Genomic DNA, 25,010 nt, shown 5'->3' with positions numbered 1-25,010 from the left:
GTACATTATTGTAAATTCCATTGCATAATCTTTAGTAATCAATTCACATTCTTCTTGTAACCACGGGGCACTAAACATAGACCTAAATTCTCATCCAATTTTACTGAATTAATTGTACTTTTCATGTTCCACGTTAATGCAAACGGTAAAAGTAGCTGTTTTTGTATCTGGCAATATTACAGAAGCTATAGAAACAAGTATGGCGGCTACAAGGCGGCTGCAGAAGGTAAACCTCGCTCTATTATTAACTCGTGTCGTGGAATTTGTCGTTTCTCGCCTCTGTGATTAACTTTAGAAGCAATTAAAGGTTACGTGGTCATTCAGAGCCGAATTTTTGACACCCGTTTGAAGGAGAACAGATTTGACCTCACGTGACAACTGAGAGGAATCAGGTCGCTGGAGGAAAATGTTTGTTTGGCTTCGCCTCCCATTGCGGTGTCTTTATTTATTTATTCATTTATGTTATAGAGCCGTTTCTTTATTTGTTCAGATGTCGTATTAGCCTAGTCTGCAGATTTGCAATTAAAGTTAGGTTAGCCGAACCCTTACCTATGCTACGTTGGGGGTCATTTACATACCAGATACCGAATCTACCAGTGACATGGAGCTGTCTAATGGGGTAACCTTATTTGTTGCCTTTTCGCTCTGCTGAAGAATTCAAGTCGGGTTAAACCACCGTTTTATAGGCTTCCTTGTATCCTATGCAATGAACAGTATTGGTCTGGGTTAAGGATACCTGATACTAGCTACTAGGCTATTTTCCCTTTTGACATCACAACGAAGTCCTGTGATTGGTAGCCTATCTCACTGTCGAACCAGTCTTGCCCGCTTGTTGATCCACCCTCCGAAAAAGTACTTCTGCTTACTTCAAAAGGAGAGTAAGAGGACTTGAGGTGTAGCTCCCACCACTGATGACTCATGACTGGTGCCCATCTCTGGTGTCAGGACATGTTAAAGTACTTTTTCGGAGGTTGGATCAACAAGCAGGCAAAACTGGAGCTAGTCCACTCGGTTGTTTCCCCTTAGTCTTGTACGTTTCCTACACGTCGGAACCAAAACGGGTATTTCTACAGAAGCTGTCCGCACCGACTGCAAGGAGCATAACCGCATATGACATCCACTAGGGATTGGGGCGTCCAATGTCTTTTGCCATGTTTAGTACTCGCCCCTGGGGGTTGATTACAGTCGTCCGAATAAATATTACTTGAAATTCTTGTTCGGGAGGTAAAACTGCATAGAAAAACTGCATCTTCCATAGTCAAGGCCGCCGCGGATAAGTACCCTAGATCTACCCCAAAACGATTGGGATTTGTTTCATTTGCTCCTCCTCTGTGTACAAAAGCATGGATTGAACCAAGTTGTATGAAAGTAGCCTTTACAATATGGAATGTTCCATCGTAGTACCAAGTTCTGACATCCTTTAGTATATCTGTGTTGATCTTGAAAAGATGAAGAGGCAGGCATCATCTATAAAAAAGGCATCTAACAGGAAGTCATCTGGTATGTGGTCTTTATCAAAATTAAATTTGAGGTCCCTTTGATGCTTCAGCCTTTTACCTCATAGTAGCTGTTTCTGTTGCTAGGTAGTTCATGAAAGGTTGGAAGGACAAAGTAGGCTGCTAGGTAAGGGATCTGAAGTAGTGTCCCTAGTCATCACTTCTATGATGGTCATTGCAGACTTGCACACTTCGTTCTTGGCACATCTCTTCACTCTAACATAGGTCATGATACTGGCTGGGCAGGATGGTTGTGAGAGTGTAAAGGTGTAAGTGCATCACCATCTTGAATAACTTTTGCCTGGCTTGGTCCAACTGTCCCTCTTGATGTCCATCTCCCTGATACCTTGGAACCCTTAAGGCAAGTCCACACTAGGAAACATTGTTTGGAAAAAAGTTTGCAAACGTTTTGCAGAAAATTTGTTTCCCATCCAGAATGGAAAACATTTAGTGTTTGTGTTTATCTGTATATACACATGTTATGTCTGTAGTACTATATATAAAGACAAACATACGTACTCATACATATATGTATGTATAAGTACATCTTTTTTCAATTCCACCAGAAGCAAGTCAGCATGACGTGCTCCTTTTTTTTTCTTTTTAACCATCACCCATCTCTTTTCTTTCTCTTATCCCTCTGCAAGTGCATTAAAACTGCCAAATACAGAGGCTACTGCACCAACTGGCAATCCTGACAACAAACTGAAGTCTGGACAGGAAACTGTTTGCAAACAGTTTGCAAACTATATCACAAATTTACAGTATCAAAATAAGACTTATTTACCAATTTTTGTTTTGGCAAGTAGGTAGTACTGAATATGGTGCTCATAGGAGTTGTGCTGGCATAATATGAAACTTTACAGTGAAAGCAGCAACCAGAAATGTTCAAAGCATGCATTAAAACACAAGAAAAGGACATTTCCCAAGTACAAAATATGGTAATGGTTTACAGTAAAATTTTACTCTGGACTTGGAATTTTATCCTGTGGTATGTTTAATACAGAAGTCATTCTAAAGTCTAATACAGATTGACTGTTACTGATATATGTTTTCATACAATCAACTTACCTGTCAGATATATACATAGCTAAGACTCCGTCGTCCCCGACAGAAATTCAAATTCGCGCCACTCGCTACAGGTAGGTCAGGTGATCTACCGGCCTGCCCTGGGTGGCAGGACTAGGAACCATCCCCGCTTTATATCATATTTTCTCTGTCGCCGTGGTATCAACATTGTTGTTATTACCTCCTGACTTAGATTCATTTTTCAACATTTGATCAACGTTTTTCGGCTTTTCGATTTTTTTGACGTATTTGGATCGTGTTTGGCATTCGCTACTGTGGACTGTTTTTTGGAATAACTCTTTGGATTTTTCTCAGTATGTCTGATTCTAATGTGAGTGTGAGAATGTGTGTGAATGTAGGCTGCAGGGGTGAGGATACCGAAAGCTTCGGTTGATCCTCACACTGTATGCCGTAAATGTAGGGGGGTTCAGTGTTCTGCTATTACACTTGTAAGGAATGCGAGGGTTTGAATGCAGAAGAATGGAAGACTTTGACTTCTTATTTGAAGAAGTTAGAGAGGGATAGAGTTAGACGACTGAAAGGTGTGAATTCAAGGCCTATTGAGCCTTTCACGGATAATTCTAACCCTACTACTGTAGATTCTCCCTATAAATCTCATTCTCAGAGTGTCTTTTCGGATTCGGCATCGGAAATCGCCAATCTGAAAGCGACTATTCGAGACATGAAGTCCAAGATGGCGGACTCGAAAGGTAAGGCTAGTGATAGTGAACATTTTAGTGAAGTGAGTCCCATCAGTGTTGTGGAGGGGGGGCGTTTTGATCGTCCCTGCGGCGCTCCCAGGCCTAGACCTCTTCCAAGCTCACATGCCCAGAGGAGAAGGAAGTCGAAAGCCTTAAGGAGGTCGTGGGGAATCCCCAACGGTCAGACGTCCCTTCAGCTAGCTCTGCTTCATGGCAGCCAGCTCAAGGGCGCTATAGAAAAGCGGCCTTCCTTGCGAGTGTTTCTCGTCCTCTCCCTCTCCCTCACCTAAACGAGGGTGGTAGGAGTCGGACTTATCGAGACCGCTGAAGCGTCATATGAAGCAAGATGATTCCAGCCAGCCCAGCGCTTCTCGGATGACGCCCCGTCTGCTATTAAGAAGGCGAAGGTGGCGTCAGCGTCTCCTGACGCTTATGAGGAAGTACCGCCCCATCATGCTTCCTTCCCCGAGTGATGACGAGAGGCGTCATGCACTAGATGTAGGAGAAGCGTCAAGAAAGATAATTATGGCGGTTCAGGAACAAAACTGTCATCTCTTGTGGGAGTGTTAGCGCCCCGTCGGAAGGACGTGACACTTCCAATTAAGAAGTCTCGTCCTCTCGCTCCTGCTCGGAGAACGGGGGCTGACGACGAGGTTGTAAGACAAGAGAACGAAAGACGTCTTTGAGAAGTGAAGCGTCATTTCAAGCGGATCTTAGACGTGACGCTCCGTCCAAGATTGTTGACGCCGAGTAGGAAGCCCTTAGAGAGCGAAGCGTCTTCCAGACGCGAAGCGTCATCAAGACGTCAACAAGAGAGTCATATATGACGCTCGGAGAGCGGGAAGCGGTCATACAAGACGTCTTCTAAAGCGCGAGAGAAGCCGCATGGGTGTGACGCCATTCCAAGTCGATCAAAACGGGGAAAAGGGGAAAAAGGAAAGACTTTCATTCCCTTAGCCCCTCACCGATCAGGAAGTTTGTCTCCTCAGAAGAGGAAAGTTCTGGAAACGGAAAGGAGAAACAGAAACTCAGGATTATCACGAGTTGGAGCAAAACAAAATCGGATGATGACGATCATGGAAGAAGGAGGGCTTGTCGAACTATAAGGTGTTGACTTACCCTGCGGTTTTGGAGAATACGGAGACGAGTTGAACTCCGGCTGCTCCTCCTTCTCCGCGCTCGCTCTTTTCGAGTGCGAAGGCGAAGAAGCCTTCGTCTTTTCTGAAGATGAAGCCCACCATCTCGATGAAGCGGGCTTTAAACGCCTTAGATTCCTGGATGAAGTCGAAGAAAGACTTAGTCAGGACAGTATTTTGCATGCCTCCAAGCAAGGTAGCTGGGAAAAGAGGCATATGGTACAAGACGGGGGAGGATATGGGTATCGCTCTCCCTTCTACAACAGAGGCAGACTTTTCGACGTTAGTGACGCTTCAAGGCGGGTCCTAGTCTTAATTCTGCTCGGATTACATGGAGTATTTCAGACTGGATCATCTCCTCAAGGGACTTTTCCATGTATTGGAAGTCTTCAACTTCTTAGATTGGTCCCTTGGGGTGATGTCCAAGAAAGCTCACGATTCACAGGGAATCGAACCCTGAAGCCCTGTTATGCATTTTGTCTTGCATCGACAAAGCGGTACAGGATGGATCTGTTGAAGTCGCTTCATTATTTGGAACAGGTCTTTTAAAGAAAAGGACGGTGTATGGCGCCTTCTTAACAAAGGCAGTATCGCATGCACAGAGGGCAGCTCTACTGTATGCACCTCTATCTGACTATTTGTTCCCTTCTCAGTTAGTGAAGGGACGTGGCTCACTCTTTAACTGAGAAGGCGACGCAGGATCTTCTGACGCAGTCAGAATAGGAAGAAGAAACCTGCTTTAGTTTCTGCCAAGAAAGAACCTAGCACTTCTATGCAGCCCTTTCGAGGTGGTCCGATCTCCAGACCGCCCGCAAGAAGGAAGGCTCCAGAGAAGAGAGGTAGGTCCGCCTTTCGTCCCTTTAAAAAGGGAAAATGAAAAACATTTCTCCTCCAAACACCAGTAGGTGCCAGGCTCCTGGGATTCGTGGAGGCTGGACACTGATAGACGCAGACGCGTCTTCAACTAAATATCATAAGGAAGGGATATCGTATCCCTTTCCTGAAGACTCCGCCCCATAACGTCAATACCAAGGGAACTATCAGCCAAGTACAAGGACCCTGTGCTGAGGGATACTCTCGATCGATGGTGGAACAAATGTGGGGACAAGAGTGCATAGAACTAGTACTGATCAAAACTCCCTGGGGTTTTTACAATCCGCCTTTTTCTAGTGGCGAAAGCCTCGGGAGGCTGGAGACCAGTACTAGACGTCAGCTCTCTGAACAAATTTGTTCAGAAGGAGAAGTTCTCCATGGAGACTTCTGCTTCAGTCCTAGCGTCATTACGACAAGGAGATTGGATGGTGTCTCTAGATCTCCAGGACGCCTACTTTCACGTCCCGATCCACCCTTCATCGAAGAAGTACCTCCGTTCATGACGGGGGGAAGGATCTTTCAGTTCAGAGCCTTGTGGTTTCGGCCTGTCCACAAGCTCCTCAGGTCTTCAAGCCTGGATGAGGAATGTGGCGAGATTCTTCATCTCAAAGGAGTGAATGTCCTCTATGGTACCTAGACGACTGGCTCATCAGGGCCAGAATCGGAGAGACAGTGTTTGGAGGACCTAAAGTTAACTCTCGATTTTGACCAAGGCGTTGGGAGTTGCCTGGTGAACCTCGAGAAGTCTCAGCTGACCCCCAGACAAGACCTAGTCTATCTGGGGATTCGGATGGATTCTCGGGGTTTTCGAGTTTTTCCTTCGCAAGAGAGAACCGCAAAAACGGTTTGAGGATAATCTCTCTTCTTCAGAGAAAACATCAAACGTCAGCGAGGGAATGGTGAGCGGGGAGCTCCGGGGACGCTTTCCTCGCTGGAAAACAGTTCTTCCCACTGGGAAAGACTCATATCCGTCCACTTCAATTCTTCCTCAAGAAGTCTTGGAGCTGGAAAACCGGACAACTGTCGGACGTTTTTTCCCATTCCAGTGGAGATAAAGGCACACCTACAGTGGTTGCTGGCAACCTCTGGAAGAGAACAAAGGGATCTCTCTAAGAAAACACAGAACCCAGACCTAGTATTGTTCTCCGACGCGTCGGAGGAGACGGGTTTGGGGAGCGACATTAGGCTCAGAGGAAGTGTCAGGCACCTGGGAACCAGCACAGGCTGTCCTGGCACATAAACTGCAAAAGAGCTCTTCGCCGTACACCGGGCATTGAAGAGCCTAGAACCTCTGGTGAGAGACAAGGTAGTGCAAGTAAACGTGGACAACACCACCGCACTTGCCTACTTTCGGAAACAGGGAGGGGACACACTCCTCGTTCCTTTACGAACTCACGAGAGATCTATTAGTTTGGACGCTCACAGGAACATACTCCCTGCTGACAAGGTTCGTAACAGGGAGCAAGGAATGTGAGGCCGGACAGGCTCAGCAGGAGGAACCCAGGTCCTTCATAACAGAATGGAACTCTGCACGAGGAAGTATGTCTCGATCTCTGGTCTCTGTGGGAACTCCTCATGTGGATCTCTTCGCAACATACATTTCAAAAAGGCTACCAGTGTTTTGCTCGGTCGTGGAAGACCCAAGAGCGATTATGGTAGACGCCTTCCTGCTAAACTGGTCTCGAAGTGGACGTTTACGCGTTTTCCCCCCCCATTCAAAATCCTGGGGTTAGTAGTGAAAAAAGTTTGTGGCGTCAAAAGAGACGAGGATGACATTAATAGCCCCTTTTGGCCGGCCCAGGAATGGTTCACGGAGGTGGTAGAGTGGATCGTAGACTTTCCAAGATCCCTACCAGAAGGACGGATCTTCTCAAACAACCACACTTCAGGAGGTACCATCAAAACCTCCCCGCTCTCGCTCTGGACTGCCTTTCGACTATCGAAAGACTTGTCAGAGCGAGAGGCTTTTCTCGCGAAGTGGCAAGCGCGATCGCGAGAGCTCGCAGAACCTCCACTACGAAAGTATACCAGTCGAAGTGGGAGGTCTTTAGCAAGGTGGTGTAGAGCCAAGAAGTTGTCCTCCTCCTCTACCTCTATAGCGGAAATGCTGATTTCTTGCTATTCCTGAGAGTAAAGTCTCATCTTAGCCGTATCCACCAATAAAGGGATACAGAAGTATGCTCTCGGCTGTATTCAGGAACAGAGGTTTAGATCTGGCAAATAACAAAGATCTCCACGATCTCGTAAGATCTTTTGAGACTTCAAAGTCTAAGGGAACCAGTACCTCCGAACTGGAACTTGGACCGTAGTCCTCAAATATCTGTCTTCGGATAGATTCGAGCCTCCGCATCTGGCATCATTTAGAGGACATAACGAGAAAATGCCTATATTTCTTTTATCGTTAGCGACGGCAAAAAGAATTAGTGAGTTACAAGCTCTGCAGGATAAAGTAGGATTCAAGGGAGACTCGGCTATTTGCTCGTTTAAGACCCTGTTTTTAGCAAAGAAAAACCGAGAACCCCACGAATCCCTGGCCTAGGACATTCGAAGTCAAAGGAATGTCTAGTCTCGTAGCAGAGAAGCAGAGAGGTCTCTATGCCTGTTAGAGCTCTGAAGTTCTATCTTCAGAGGAAGCGTCAGTTGGGAGGCTCTAGACAAGGTCTTTGGGTGCGCGGTAAAAGACCCCACAAGACTGATGTCCAAGAATGCTCTAGCGTTCTTTGTAAGAAACGTCATTACGGACGCTCATAAGGTCTGTCCTGACGAACAATTACAACTACTGAGGGTAAAAGCTCATGAAGTAAGAGCGGTTGCGACGTCTCTCTCGTTTTATAAGAATATGTCGCTTAAAAACATTTTAGATACGACATATTGGAGATGCAACTCAGTATTTGCATCTCATTACTTGAAAGACGTGCGTGTGACGTATGAGAAGTGCTTTTCTCTAGGTCCTATCGTATCGGCAGATACGATTCTGGGTACGGGAGCCGACACCAATCCTTAAAATGTATATACTGTTCTTCTGTTTGGATATGGTCGAGAATCTCTTCGAACAATGGAGGATTCAGGCTCGCACGGGCGGCCGTCTATGTTGTTCATAAGAGAATTCTCGTCATATCCAATTAGTTGGGTATAATTTTTTTGAAAAATTATGTATGTGTGCGTAGTGGTTTTTTGAGTTACGGTGGTTGTGACGAGTTCGGGGATAACTCGTAACAATCCTTAGTTCTAACACATGGTTAGGATCAGGTGGTCGGGATTGGTTGTGTGCTCCTTCATAAGGTGGTATTGTCATATAAGTGGATCAGCACCCATTGACAAAGTCCTTTTAGGCTCTGCTGAGTAAGTGGGTAAGACCCCATCGGCAGACCCACAAGAACTCTTGGCCATAGATTATATCTCGCTAAAGTTTTGTTTATTGAGGTGATGCAGACTACTGGGCAAACACCCACCAAGTCTACCACCTATCAGGTAGGAACCAAGGTTTTAGGTTTATACCTACAACACTATGTTGTTTACCTGTCTATTCCATATAGTAGCTGTCTCTTACCCTCCACCGAAGGGTGCCAATCAGCTATGTATATATCTGACAGGTAAGTTGATTGTATGAAAATGATATTGTTATGTTACAATAAAGTTTCATACATACTTACCTGGCAGATATATACAATTAAAGGCCCACCAGCCTCCCGCAGGAGACAGGTGGAAGAGAGAAAATATGATAGAAAACGGGGGAGGGGATGTTCCTAGTCCTGCCACCCAGGGCAGGCCGGTAGATCACCTGACCTACTGTAGCGAGTGGCGCGAAATTTGAATTTCTGTCGGGGACGACGGAGTCTTAGCTATGTATATATCTGCCAGGTAAGTATGTATGAAACTTTATTGTAACATAACAATATCATATTTCTTTTTTTCATGTTTTGACATTCATTCCTGTTGGGTTGGTACCAAACTCAGCGCTCATGGGAATGGTTTTGGTATCAACTTAGAAATTATTGGCCTATGTTACAAAGCTTGAATCATGGTATGTCCTGTATTGTTCATAAGCACTCCAAACCTTCCCTTATGTCCACAGACAGGAATGGGTGTAGTGGCTTTTTACCAGTGATTTGAGGCATGTCCTCCCGGCAATCTGTTCTCTGGTGCCATCAACCTGGTTCAGGCCTGGAGGATGCCTCCTAGGACATGTTAACTTCACTTTTTCCCCTACCAAGTGTTCAACCAACTATGGAGCACTCTGGGCCTCGGACAATCACGTAGTCCATGTGGATCCCAGACTGATTGGTTTTTTACTGTCTGGTTCTTGTTAGTCTCCCAGAGATTTTGTGGTCCACTCTTATCCAGAAAAAGTGGACCATCTGTGTGAACAAATACTAGAGCTTTTTCTTTGATCAGAGCTTTCATTCAGTAGATCATGGATAACCTCATGTACCTTTGTTGGACCAAGCTTTTCTCAGTCACCATGGTGCAAGGCTAGCTACCTCAAGCTGGGCCTTCAGACTAAAGGGTATGGATCTCTCAGTTGTGGCTGAGCTGTCTGTGCCAGTTAAAAGCCTCCATCAATCTTGCCATCCTTGGGCTTTGGCTCTTGGGAGAGATATGAATCTCATCTTTTTTAGTATACTTTGGCTCTGTTGAGTGCTTGAGATGGGCCTAAGACTCTTGTTTGGTACTTTAGAGGGTTGGAATTGCTCTCATGCTTGTGAATTCCTGGGTTTGTGGTAAAAACATAAGAATCATCAGTATGAAGAGACATGGGCTTTGGTTTTCTCTTTCTTACAACCAGTCTGTTGAATGACTTTTTTTTTCTGCATATTCAATATGAATTAAATCGTTTTCTGCATATTCAGTTGATGGAAATGATCTCTGGATGACAAAAGTGTGTAGAGACTCATAATTCTATGAAGTAGTAAAATGGGATTTGGAAGTTTTTCATGGAATAAATTATTTACTAAACTCGCCCATTGTTTATAGCTTAGGTCATTTTGTCTAAGGATTCCATATTCATATAATGATGTGTAAGGATTTGATAAAAATTTTATTTTTTATGGTTTTCATATTACATAGTTTGTCAGTAACAATATTTCCAGTAAACATTACCATCTGATCACTTGAAAGAAATGGTTTTGAATTTTAAGAACTACCAGACTGGTCATTTACTTGCTTTCTTTTACTGTACCTCTGTTTATATTCTTTCTCTTGTTACACCCTGTTTGTGTTTAATTTCCCTTTCAGTGCTGAATGACCTTATAGGTCCCAGCATCTTTAGAGAAATTATTTTATATTTAGTGTGTTAATTTCCCTTTCAATTCTGAATGATCTCATAGGTCCCATTGTGTGTATGTTTCAATATAATGGTTTGATAGACTGGGAGAAGGGTGTATATATATATTTATTGTATATATTGTTTTTACAGGAACTGGCAGACATCCGAAAGTCCGGGATTAAGTCCTTTCGTGATATACAAGTGGATGAGAGTAATATATTAACATGGCAAGGTCTTATTGTTCCGGTAAGCAGCATCATAGTCTTCACGTGTATAATTTAAAGATCTTTATATTAGAGATGCTGAATTAAACTGAGATGAGTTTCTTATGTACTTTGTTATGTTTACAGGAAAATCCACCTTATAATAAAGGAGCTTTTCGCATTGAAGTTAATTTTCCAGCGGAATATCCTTTCAAGCCTCCTAAGATCAACTTTAAAACTAAAATATACCATCCAAATGTAGATGAGAAAGGGCAGGTAAGCATGGTTCAGATTACTACTCTTGTTGTCCATAGGCTTAAACAAAATGAGTTAAACATTCATCTAGATTAAAAAGACATTCATTACTGTTTGTTCCTACACAGATACAAACCTTTGTTCTTTATATAGGATTTAGTTTGTAAATGCAAATTGGAACAGCTGTGTAGCCTTCAGACAAGGTTCTCAACCATTGACAGGTCAGGGGATGCATAAAAAAAAGATATTACTGTATTTGCTTGCATGTTATTTACACCGCTATTGTACAAGGTCATTGTGAAGCAAAAATTATTTGGATGAAAAAGCATTTTGTCCTGGTGGTGAAGCAAATAAATGTCCAGCTGCCCTATCCCCATGTTCTTTGACATAGGCTATGATATTCAGCTTGAGCATAATGTTGTTGCAGTTCTTTGTTCCCTCTGTGCTGTATGTTTAAGTCCTTTCATTACATTTGAAAAATAAGATATTCTCCCACTTGCGATGGGTTTAGGTTCCAAAAAACCATCGTTCATTGGAAAAATCTTATCAGATATAGCCTAGCCTACACTGGGGTAATCATATATACATAAAAGGTAGCCTAGCCTACGCTACACAGTATACTCTATGCATATACAGTACAGTAATCATTTATTTCAGTTAATTCTCTAGGTTCAATCCAGATTGACTTATGATAATTCAGTATGAAGAGAATTGAATAACATTACAAGAGTTAGCCTAGCGTGAAACAAGAAATCAGCTAATGGCGAATATGAGTTTATTTTGCTGCATTTTACTCAACTCTGGGCAAATTTTCTTGCTTAGTTGAATATCTAGATAGTACTTTATTTAGATGGGGAAGATAATATTTCATTATATGAAGTTGAATATCTAGATAGTATTTTATTTAGATGTGGAAGATAATATTTCATTATATGAAGTTTTAAGTCTAAATATGACTTGAATGTCTCGTTGTGAAATAGATAAATTTTTTGTAATAGGTCGTGTTGGAGGCATGTTTGCGTAAAAATATGGCGATTCCGTCTGCTATTTTCACTTGGTTTCATCATAATACAAGCTTTACATACAGCTTTGCGTACTATTTATCTTTTATCAAAGTGAAAACAACAGTAAAATGTGTGCTTTCATGTTCAGTAGTTTTGGTTAGAATACTTTCATCTCAATTTTATCTATGGTTGTGTTTAATGGCATATCAAAGTTTACGGGAGTTTTATCCTTGTTGCCAACGTACGGTAATTTTTAGTCGTTAGCAGCTTAAACATTGTTTTCTCAGCATCAGCTGCAAATTGCAGTTTAAATTTGGTAGTATATTTCCTTTGCAATCTTTTATCCATAGCAAATAAGAGTATATAACATAAAAATATATCGGTTGTATTCTACGTAAAGTCACTTCTAACAACTAAGGTAATTGTTTACTATCGTATGATGGTTGAAATACAATCAAAACGGATGTTGTTATACGATTCAGTTGTACTTGCCAAAATTGTTTCTTTATCAAAAAAGTTGTTTCTTGTTCGGTTGTTTATGGATGTACACATTTATGCACAAGAATAATGTTAGTAACAATACTTTTATCATTCTTATTTTTTTATTTTTTTTTTACTTATTCAACTAGAAATGGGATAAAGAAGAGGTAAAATTGTTAGTCTAATGTACTTTGGGCTCTCTTGTTGCCTGATTGTACGCTGCTGCCTGTATATTCCCAAATTTTTGTGTAATAGTCAAGGTCATTTAGATTAAGATTATTTTATTAGGCCTTGTAAGATGAATATAATATTTTATTTTACTTTTAAGTATTAAATTGAATTGTTTTGTTAATTACAATGTATTGCTGGTGCATTTAAATATTTTTTTATCATTCAGTAAAAATTATTTGAAATACAAGCAGTGTGCCTCTTACTGAGGTATAGTAGAACCCCGGTCATCAACAGTATCAGAATTCTAAATACCCAGATATCGACATAAAGTTTCTAGTAAATTTTGCATTAGAGATCGAACAAAAAACTAGAATCCGACTCAACGAACCATATGAGTTTTGTAAAGTCTTAGTCAGTCGCTGATAGTTGGCGTTGTTGTTTAAAGCTATTGTACTTGTGCAGGAATATTTCCTTAGTTTGTGCAGCTTTCTTTGCTGTATTTTTATTCAGTCGAGGGTCCTAAGACAGCCATTGGAGGCAAGCTGAAGAGGAAAATGGTGAGAACCACAATTGAACTTGAGGAGATTATTGAAGTAAGAAAGCGGCATTTGTGCGACTGATTTAGCATCTTATTTTAGGCATTTTATTAATTTACTGTAACTATTAGTCTTGTTTTTCAATTTTTATTATTAGCAACAAGTTTTGTGCTTACCCAGTACAGTACATACTATACCTAGCCTAGCCTATGGCGCGGTCAACCATTGGTAATACAGCCGCATTGGACGTATGCCAGGTTTTTTTTTTGGTTTTTTTTTTTTATACATTATATATTTAAAATTAAAAAAGGACGTCTTATATATACAATATTTTATTTAACTGAACTTAACTGTAATTTAAGTGTAATGTTTGTATAAAAAGGCAAGGTTACGGTAATAACTGGTGGTCAAAATGGATTAATCCATTTTCTGTTATTTATTATGGAAAAAATTTATTCAGATCTCAACTGAATCTCATCGTGATGCTTCTTCTGGAAAGGATTAGTGTCGAGGTCATGGCTTCCTCTGTAACTTTACCTAGATTTTTTTTTTTTTCATTGTAATGTATTTGTATAATTTAGGATATATTTTCCCCGTAAGTTATCTCATTCTTATGGATAAGACTTGGCATATGTGCCAGGCATTCCTTCAACTATTATCTCCCACATTATGTCTTAACTTTTAGATCTTGATTTTCTAGGCTTTGCCAAACCCTGTCTATCTGAGAATAGAAAAAATTATATATTTGAATTTGATTGGCATCTGTTGTATTATTAATGCCATGATACTCACTCTGGTTTTATTTTAAAACATAACTTGTAATTTATTGAGGTATGGAAGACACCTAAGATCATCTTAAGTGATTCCGTTTATGACCGAAATCATTGGAGATAATTTTGGTCAGACCCCTTTCTCTTCCTAAGTAGAGGCAAGTACTACAGCCATGTACCAGAATTCAACTTTTTTATTTTTGCATGGACTTGCATATACTGACCCCTTTAATGCTTGTTGTAGGGTTGTACTATTCGAGCTTCAGTTCCTTGATAATTTCAATCCCAAGAGATATAAATCAAATGTGGAGATTTTCTTCAGCTGCTCTCACTTCTCCCACCGAAAATGCAAGTTTGTTTAATGAAAATGATGGGTTGTTAGAATGTATGCACAAAATCCTATCATGTTGATTATCTGATTCCCAACTCTGCTAATTGCAGTCAAGGTTGTAGCTTGCAGCTATTACTATGACTGCAAACAGTAAATTTCTTTAATTTCTGGAGTCCCTGAGTACATAGAGGCCCATGCACAGTAACCACCATTTAACTCTTAGAGTACTTTTGATTGAGAAATGTGGCAGGGTATTTGTGAAGTGCAAGAATGGGGACTAATATAAGTGATGGGTTTGTATTGAAAAATTCTCAGCAGCCTTGAAGTACCATTAAAGTACTTGAACATTGTATTCTTTCCATATTATGTAAAGCTGGTATAAATGCCATATTTGTTGGATCCCTGTTATTGTAGGCATTAAAGGAAATAGAGATATAAATAAAGCAACCAGTCTGGCAGACATTAATAAGTAAAATGTGGCATTGCTAAAGTTATTGTATTGACGCTGTGGAGTTGATAACATTAGGCTTATGATAATCATCAGTACAAGGAGAGAGAAATTTAATATTACTCATTGTAGATGTATGTAAACTTATTCCATTTTATACAGACTAGGGAAGCATTGATACATTAATATGATAAATGTGGTTGTAGTTAAGTTTGATGTTTAGCACAATTTCCATAACTTTTCCCTTGCTGTCCATTTGTTTTTAAATTCACTCATTTGTTACTTTGTCCTTTACACACCCAAAGCTCTCCTCCATAGCCGATTTTTGCTGTTATTAGTGTCTGGATTTAAAGTAATACAATGGATTTAAAGTAATACCAATAAAGGCAAATGCTTTATTCAAAAGCATAAAATTATAGTAGAATTGTCTAGCAAGAATCCTTATGGCAGATCATGACTTTTCATATATGTAATAAGAAAAATTAATGTTGTTGTAAAAGTCAATCCTAGGACTAGAGGGGATGAAAAGGCAGATATTTGAAGATTATAGGTAGAGCAGGAAAAATAATTACCCGCTGGTAGTTTCATATATTGTTTTCCTATTAACATTCATATATGAGATTAGCAGTGTCTTGTCCCCCTCTATATATATATATGTATATATATATGCTTCTTTTGAAAGTGCTCTGTAGATAATGTTCATTTCTCATAAATAATTTCACCCTTTTTTTATTATAATACATTAATTACCTGTTTTCAGGTCTGTTTACCGATAATTAGTGCTGAAAATTGGAAACCTGCTACAAAAACTGATCAAGGTAAGTCTCTTTGAATTTGCAAATGAATTACAGCTTCATAATGGTACAGCTAAATTTGGACTGGTTCTCGTTTGGTAACTTCATTTTGTAATTGAAAGTTTAAGAAGTTCACGGTGGATTTGTAAAAAGAAAGTAGAAGTTAATTATTCTGCCCTGCCAGTATTTGTTGCATTATTTTTTTTGTCAAGGAAAAGCATAGTGCGCCCTAGCGCTGTATAAATGGATTTTTTAACCTAAATAAATTGATACGCATAATCCAAAAAAAAATGTTTATATTTTATCTGCTTAAAAATGTATGCAAAGACTATATGTCCACATTTCAAGATGACAGCATATTCTTAAAAAAATAAAGCAGGTGCCATAGATTATTCCTGATAAGTTGCTTAAGCTGGAAGTGTTGGAAATATGCATCTACTGATTTTATGTTAGAAATTGAGTCTGAATTGCCTCCTTTTTTATTGGTATTGTTAAGTCTACAAGTGAAATTCGCCATTATTCAGTGTTGAGGTGAAACTATGTACAGTACTTTTTTTTTTTTTTTTTTTTTTTTTTTTTTTTTTAATCCATTGAATAGTTTTGGACAAGAGTACAGTGAAGGTTCAAGCATACACCACCTAGATCTGTAGGCCTTGGGTTTGTTGCACTAGTATTTGCTGTAACAAATTCCCAACATGCCTCAAGTTAACCTTAATTTGGCCATAACTGAAGTTGATTCATGGGCTTCCTTAGTTGGATTTCAGTGCCCTTTGGAACAAGCATAGGCACTTCCGTTTATGGAAGAAATCTGATGAAAACAAATTTTTGAAATTTACAGAAAAAGTAATGTCCATAAGTCTTAAGATGTAACATTTAATGCACATCCAAACTAAAAAGTTTGTATTGCAAAATTATACTGTACCCTGTGGAGCAGTAGATCAACATTTCTGCTGTTATATAAAGCAGTGGTGGTGTTAATACTACAATATGCATCAGCATCTGACTTGACATTAAGTAACTTGATCTATTCAATTCATTGTAAAGACGAAGAATCTGTATTGATGCTTTTAAATAATCTCAAAATTAACTGTTACAAATTGAAAGTAGTGAACTCTCATTATCTCTACACCTTGCAAAATTCAGTACAAATACAAGCAATTACCTTCCTCTGATTATCTCGGAATGTGAGGAGGATCAGGTCTCCTTTAGAACTAGAACTGCCTTTGATGAAATGATTAAATAAGCTGAAAAATATATTTTTCAGCTTATTTAATAATTTCATTGAAGGCTTAACCATGTAGCCAATGCTAAACGCACATGTAACTTTTTTTACACCTTTTTCTACACCAACTTGTGTCTTATTTATATTTCATTTAATCAGATGCTAAACATCTTTGTGCTTTATCAAAAGAGATCATAATAACATTCGATAATCCTATAAAAGTAGAAAGTTAATTTACAAATCACATTATGTCAATGCTTTTGCATTCGGTTCCTACTGCCACTCAATGAAGATCACTTGATATGATTCACACAGTAAGAGCTGCAGATGTTGCTGGGACTTAAGTGTTTAATTTTTTTTTTTTTTTTTTTTTTTTTGATACTATTAGAACTAACATTGACCATTCACTGGGGAAACACCTTCAGTGGTTTTACAGTTAATCACTGATACTTATTATCAGATAAAGAGGATGACAAATGTGGAATAAAATATACTAACTGGCAACCCATGAGAGTTTAAAGAAGTACGATGAATTTTGAAATTTGTAGCTTCTTTTAACAATTACTGTACAGCAAATGAAGTTTGCATTCCATATTTATGGGGCTGGCATACATGTTTTAAGTAAGTTGGATTCCTAGCAGTTTTGTCATCAAGAGAAATGAAGATGCCTATAAAACAGGTAAAGCTATTACGGTATTACTATGACTAGATCAAACAAAACCATCCCAGTCTTGAGGTAATTTGACACATCTGGTTACTAATTGGCAGAGTTTATAGAATAATGAACCTATTAACAAAACAGTAATAAAATGCATGGTTGAAACATGGCATTCTTCAGTCCAAAAAGAATGCCATATTGAAGTAATTTTAAAGTAATATGTATTTTACCAAAGTATACACATGCAGGAGTATCCTTCAGCACAGAATGGAGTTATACCGTCAAGTCCCACATGAGGGGGTGGGGGCGGTTAGTGGTGTCAGTGCACTGTTGGCATTACTTTAGGTTCTTTGCAATGTGCCTTCAGCCCCTAGCTGCAACTCTTCATGCCTTTTACTGTACCTCTATTCATATTCTCTCTCTTCCATCTTACTTTCCACCCTCTCCCAACAATAGATTCATAGTGCAACTGCGAGGTTTTCCTCCTGTTACACCTTTCAAAGCTTTTACTGTCTATTTCCCTTTCAGCACTAAATGACTTCATACATAGGTCACAGTGCTTGGCCCTTGGGCTAAATTCCATATTCAATTCTATTCAATTCGATTCAGTACAAAATGAAAATGGCAATTTGAACTTGGTAACAAGGTGGGTTATCTATTATTGATGAGGGATGAGTGAGGAATGCTCCTGTAAAAGAATTGTGTAAGACAGAAGGTAGCTGTATGTTGGGATCAGAATATATATCTGCAGTGCCCCCAACCCCTCCCTTTGTTAAAGGAGAGCAGTGGGAGTTGCATCCTAACTGCTAAAGCTCATAAGACTGGTTGCTCAGTTGAGTAAGCTCCTGAACAAAGGCAAACCTGACAGTAGGGTCAATTTCTTAAGAGACTAATGTACTAGTTAAACACATCGAAATGTACAGATACACAATACATTTAATACAGTATAGTGGGATTACTAGTGAAAACCTGTGAGACTTGCCAGGAAAATCTACAAAATCATAGTCTTTTCTCCTCAATTACCCAGATGTTGTGACGCCACATATAATACACAATCAATCAATCAATCTCCTCGGAAAGTTTCATTATTTTGCACGTTTGGCTTTCAGGCAACACAGTGAGCCAAAATATTTTCCAGTATCTCATTACAGTTCTAATGATGTAATTGGCCCATCCATATAAGGTGTACTTTGTGCAGATGCCTTTGGAGGTAAATGGCATGTGAACATTCAAGGTAACCTCCAAGCTAGCAATAATTCTATTAAATATTAGTACAGGCTAACATATACATTACACTAAAATCTAGAGGTTAGGAGATTTACACTTTCAAAATGCATTACTTCTAATAGAGCAGTCTTGCAAAAGAGAATGCAGCTGGCAACACTTATGTGTAGGTCTGAAAGTTAAGGAACCATATACACTTATAATACTTTACCACATCTAATATGTAACCTATTTTAAATACTTTACCACATCTAATATGTAACCTATTTTATTTAAGTGCGATTAATGTTTTCTTACTTTTTTCAGTTATTGAGGCATTAATTAACCTTGTAAATGAGCCTGAACCGGAACACCCTCTGCGAGCAGATTTAGCAGAGGACTATACAAAAGATAGAAAGAAATTCATGAAAAATGCTGAAGAATTTACGAAGAAGAATTCAGAAAAGAGGCCTGCAGACTAACTCCAGCTTTCGTTTAATCTGTGATGCTAAAAGGTTCTTGACAGGTAGACGATGACTTCCAATAAAGCCAGTGCATTTCAAGGAATGTTGCTAATTCTAAGTCCACAACAAATGTCTACACAGTATAGTTTTACAAATTTATTTATTGGCAAAATGTACTTTGTGATTAGAATTTTAATGTAGGTGTGGAAATTTGTTGTCATACTTTGTATATAAATCCTATGATTTTCTTTGCAAGGTCAGTATTTAGTATAAAGAGCATGTACCTAAATAGGATTTCTGATTTAGCATATTTTGCATAGTAGGTCAAAATTCACATTATTTATCCTTGTACTTTCATGATTTCTTAAATATTTTGTACTTGCTGTAGCTGTGAGAGGGGTTTGTGGTGTCAATATATATTTATCATTGTCTGTCTGTCAAGTGCCTTTTGTAATATTAGATAAGTATTTGGCTCTAAAGTCCTGTTGCAGCCTCTCCCAGTGGTTTTGTAGATCACTTTTCTGAGAAAAGAAAATACTGTAGTGTTTTCACAGTGTAGCAACAACTGGATTATAGTGATGTAGGTTGGTTCCAAACCAGTATGTTTATATATATAAAGTGGCCTCCTTTTATTTCTCAAAAGGAACGCGCTTGGCTTGCTCTTTTGGGAAGTGCCGAAGGTGGTGACGAGCCTTACTTGTCTGACTTATGGGAATCATCCTCCTTTTTGTACATCAGATCATAATGAATGTGCCATTGATGTCTGATAGGTATTTGCCAAAACACATTTATGCCAATCTGTCCTTTGTGTGACAGTCACTCAGGCATACATGCATGGTTCATGAGGAAATTACTTTGTACTTTTACTTAAGGTACAGTGTTAGGTTAAGTGGAACCATTGTACTATTGTCAAAATACAAAGTATGATTGGAGTTTGTGTTACATCTTGAGTTTTCATCAAGAAGTATTTTTTTTTTTTCTTGTTACTCTTGATAGATCTCAAGCCATACATTTCTTTTAGAGAAAGGTGGCTGGTTAGACTTTTAACAACTTCATCATGATTTGTTCTTGAATTTACTCTGCAATCATAGTTTTATATATTTTCTTTTGTTAGTATACAGTACTGCAGACGTAAAGAAACACTTGAAGTATTCCATTATATGTTGAGGTGATGGAACTTCCTTTTTATCCATTTAGACAGGAAGGGTCATCCTCAGTTTGTAAGTAAATGGTACCTAACCTTCATATGTAGTATGTTGACAGTATATTTATATAGGAAATATACTCAAACCTCATTTGATAATATGAAAGCCATGTCAAATTGATATTGATACCGTAATGCTTTCAGCGATAGCAAGGTTTAAAAATTTTAATTATGCATATTCTTGTAGTTTTGATTTATATATTATATACATATATATATATTCAGGCTGTAATCTAAAATTAACTTTTCTATGATTGAGGGGGATGGGTCTACATTGGCTGCTATTGTGATTTGTATCTTTTTGAAAAGATCATTTAAAGAAAAATGTAAAGATATCTTAGATATAAGGGCAGTTGTTGAACAATTTTGTTACTAGTCTCTGGATTTCAACTTTGCAACAGATAAGACAATATTTTACATAAAATACAAACGCCTTTTCTCCGTCTCATGTCAGTGCAAAATGGTTACAGATGGTGAGTAAATTGTCCATTGTTTGATCCCGTCTGCTTGTGCAATGTGTACCAAAAGTGTATGCTGTCAGTTAAGGGTTAGAGATGCTAGTCTCCTCCATCTTTTCATAGAGGCACTGGTATTTTAGGTTTCTTCACAGTCTTGGGATGCAAGAACGTTACATTATGTTGGTAAACAATATTTATTATACAGGTTGTAAGTTCTTGTTTTGACAATTGCCTGCTATATAAGCAACAGTTAAAGTATATAATTTGAAGGCTATCCATTTTTCCTTATTAGTTGGAATTTGGAAATTAAAAAAGAAACCTAATTTTGAAAGCCCAATTAATTAAGTTTTCTAAAAGATTCAAAAGTATATAATTTGAAGGCAATCCATTTTTCCATATTTGGAAATGAAAAATAAAACCTAAATTTGAAAGCCCAAATAAGTAAATTTACTAAAAGATTCAAGGAGCTTTCTCTCTCATAAGTTTTGTTCTTTGCAATAATGAATTTATTAGCGTATTTATTTCAGCTTTGAATTACTATGTTAATATTTTACTGAAATACAGGTGCATTAAATTACATAATTTTTTCTTTTATCCATCCGTAAACCCTTTGCCATTGTATAGCATCAAAGTTGCCATTGTATAGCATCAAAGTTATTTTACCTAATTTGATTTTGGATATCAATAAATGCAAGTCTACTCTACTCTTGGTTATTATAAGATATTCAGTTTCAGTAAAAATTTTATCTCGACTAAAAGATATTAACTTGTTGAGCAAGTAGTCAATACGTATTATTACATCTAAACGTTAAAGCATCAACAGTAAATGAAGATTAATTAGTATTAGGGTTAATAATTATGACTACTTAGCTAATGAAAAGTGCATGCAACGGATAGTGTTATTTTTTGGGGAATGAGAAATTTTGCAGAGCATTTACTTGTAAAATGTACTACACATAGCTTCAACCAAGATTGTGGAAGCATATCGGTCAACAATACATGATCATTATGAGAATACTGGATACCTTGCCCTTATTTTAAGCCACTCCTTACAAACTTTGAACAACTGAATGTGAAGCTTCAAGAACTGAAAAACCACTTGTGATATGTATAAGATAGGTAAAAAACCAGACTTAAAACTGAAAAAATTACCAAAGAATTCTGAAAAAATATTATTAAGAAAAGTATGGATCAGAAATGACATGAAAATCAGCACCAACAGGGAATTGAAAAGAGCACTCAGCTCAGCCCGGGTTGAAAATGTGGAGTGACTGAGAAGTAAATGCAAGAACAGAGTTGGAGCTTGCAGGAACAGAATCAGCATAGTCAAGTGGCTGGGGAGGGATGGAAAACATATGACCAAAGGATCAAGTACCCACCCATAGGAAAAAACATGGAAAGGGAGAAATCAGAATTCAAAAGACCCTTTTTGTGGAAAATTGGAAAGGCCCAAGACCATCCAGAATGTTCATGTGGAGGAGAGCCTGTCATTAATGAGTTTACCAAATAATTTGAAAACTCAAAGTAGGATGTACACAGGAAAATGCAATGCACAGTAAAGTAAAAATTACAGATAAACAAGACTGCTTGAACATTATATGAAAACACTGAAGATGGAGGTAGAAGAAAAACATCCGGTAAATGTTAAAACTTAAATTTTAAGACCTCATTCCTGAATGTCATTAACACAATGAATCTATAATACGATTGCAGCTGTAGGAAAAGTGTGTAAGATGGAAGAGACTATGCCTCATTCACAGGCATACACTTGGATGAACATATAAAGGCAAAGCTAGTGGTCTGGTTAAACTAGTGACGATAAAAATACAAAGGAAGAAAATACTAGGATAAAGTACTATGTATGTTACTCTACCATAACAAAAAACCACAAATGGAGACTAGCAGGTTTGTCAAGAATTTGAAATAAATGCACCAAAAATGGAGACTAGCAGGTTTGTCAAGAATATGAAATAAATGCATGTCTGTTAAGATCAATGCTGGCTCTTTTGTTTTTAAAAATGGATTAAGAAAGGAGGTTTCTGAGAGCTACTATACATAATGACCTTCAAATTGCCAATGGCAGAGACTGAGGAGGAGGTGGAAATATTTAAAAGATGAAAGAATGCACTGGAGAGAGGACTGAAAATCAAACAAAATAAAGCTTCTGGTAACTGGAAAGGAAGGGGAAAATAATTAAGTCATATCTGGTCATGGTCTGCTGTGGGAAAAGAATGAGGACCCTGACAAGGATATACTGTACTGAATACCCTGACCATGTTGCTCGGGTAGCAAATACAAAGATTTTAAGACGGGCATTCAATCTATCGTGAAGAATTAAACTGAAAAGTTACAAGATGTGGAATTCAGTACGATAAAAGCTCCCACATAGTTCTACAACTGTAGCATGCTTTCCACAAAAATCAATGCACATCAAATGCAATATACCAGATTAACAAAACCACTAAAAAAAATGGATCTAACTGAAACTCACTAAAAACAACCTCCAACATAGCTTGTTTGGGTCATTAAAAAAATAGGAAAGTCAATGACAATATTACTGAAGTTAATTAACTAAAACCAAAATGTTTTATATTATATATATATATATATATATATATATATATATATATATATATATATATATATATATACACACTCACATGATGATGCATCCCTCAGCATATGGAGACATTTAAAAAATACAATGATTATTAAGGTAATTGTACTATTTACAGTTACTGATAAAACTGATAAGGATTTCCTTGAGTGTATCGAAGGAACAAAACATTGGATAGCCAAATCTTTAGAAAGAACAGCAAATTCACACTGCACTCTACTTACCATTCTAAAATATAAAAAAAATCTCAATATCCGATTGCTGTCGTTTTACTCCCACATAGTTCTCTTAAGTGTGTTTTACATCTAATTAGGAGAAACAGTTTTCTGAAAATGTTAATATGTCAGAGTCAGAAAAATGCATATTTAATGATCTAATTATAACCTCAGACGTACTCACTACCCTATGAAATGGAAAATGAAATTAAGGCCAAAGGCTAAGCACTGGGACCTATGTGGTCATCCAGGACAGAAAAAGGAAATTTGAGAGTAGAAAGGTTATAAAAGGTGTAGCATGGTGAAAATCTCACAGTCGATCTTCGAAAATTGTTAGGCGAGGGTAGAGAGGAAACAAAATGGACAAAAAAAGAATATGAAAAAAGCTACACTAAAAGATATAAAGGTTAAGCCTACAACGCACCACTTAAGGTACCATGACGGCAATACTCCCCCACAGGGTCTTTATATATATTTAAAATGAAGATAGTTCTCTTTTAGTACTCTTGTGCAATATTGTTTGGAAATAGATCAACTATACCTAATAAATATTTAGTCAGCAAACTCATTCTGCTATTCACTCAACTATCAATTTATCAATATCTAATTTAATTGGGCCATTCGCATCACTTGGTGTAAGAGGTGATGATGATTAATTTACTGAACATGAAATTCTTAAGTATTATGAGAATTTCATTCAAACCCTTTCACATAGTTCTGCTATCTTTCTAAACTACTGATTACTTTATAATCATGACCATAATTCATACTCTTTAATCTTTGGAAGGAAGAGGTTTGATAAAGGATAAAGTTTGATGATGTATCAAGTCTTCAAGGGTTTTATTACAGACCAGTTTATATTGTTTGGATATATTTTTTCATTCCACTCTGTTCCCTTATCTAACAACAAAACACACTAAAATCTTACAACTACAAGCCCAAAAACAAGCAATGCTTCATAACTGTCATAAAAATACAGGGGACTTCCCAACTGGTTTCATTAACTCTACTACCAGCATAAAATGAAAAACTAATTGTATACAATCCAAACTTAATTCCTAAGTAAACTGGTCCCAGATGTAATCAAGTGTGTATTCACTTTACTTACCTCAAAATTAAAAACTATAACCATCCTAACAAATGAATTTTATGCTTATCTTCCCTTGGACTCTACTGGCAACTACATCTTGTAAAACAAAAATGAAAAATGATAACTTTGAAATGCAGTACCGTAGTCATTCTGAACACTGTAGTAAATATGTATTAGTCAAATTCATCTAACTAGGCCTCTATAAATCCTTCTGCCTTCCTTCTTCAGAATACACGTTGTCTTACAAGGGTTGATTCAATAGCACACAAACTCCACGACTGGGTATAACATTAACAGTTTGTACACACTTGAGTCCCGATCCACATTTTCCAAAGAGATTAAATTCA

At 38.0% G+C, this 25,010-nt stretch overlaps 1 protein-coding gene across 2 annotated transcripts in view; it reads left to right on the top strand.

Annotated features, from left to right (window-relative positions):
• LOC135200795 (ubiquitin-conjugating enzyme E2 L3-like) overlaps positions 1–21,323 on the top strand; it is a 21,562-nt gene extending 239 nt beyond the window's left edge. The window contains exons 1-5 of one of the 2 annotated variants that reach the window (XM_064229440.1): positions 84–226; positions 10,691–10,786; positions 10,891–11,019; positions 15,499–15,556; positions 18,943–21,323. In XM_064229440.1, coding sequence (XP_064085510.1) covers positions 137–226; positions 10,691–10,786; positions 10,891–11,019; positions 15,499–15,556; positions 18,943–19,097 — 528 coding nt within the window. In that variant the 5' untranslated portion in view covers positions 84–136 and the 3' untranslated portion in view covers positions 19,098–21,323. Of the gene's footprint in view, positions 1–83; positions 227–10,690; positions 10,787–10,890; positions 11,020–15,498; positions 15,557–18,942 lie in introns of those variants that run through there. The other variant, XM_064229439.1, reaches the window with a different exon arrangement.
• Positions 21,324–25,010: the final 3,687 nt, after the last annotated feature.

Source organism: Macrobrachium nipponense, chromosome 27 (assembly GCF_015104395.2).
Source record: "Macrobrachium nipponense isolate FS-2020 chromosome 27, ASM1510439v2, whole genome shotgun sequence".
In the NCBI taxonomy this organism is placed as follows: domain Eukaryota; kingdom Metazoa; phylum Arthropoda; class Malacostraca; order Decapoda; family Palaemonidae; genus Macrobrachium; species Macrobrachium nipponense.
The sequence above is the reverse complement of the archived record's forward strand: the minus strand, read 5'-3'. Positions and strand labels throughout refer to the sequence as shown.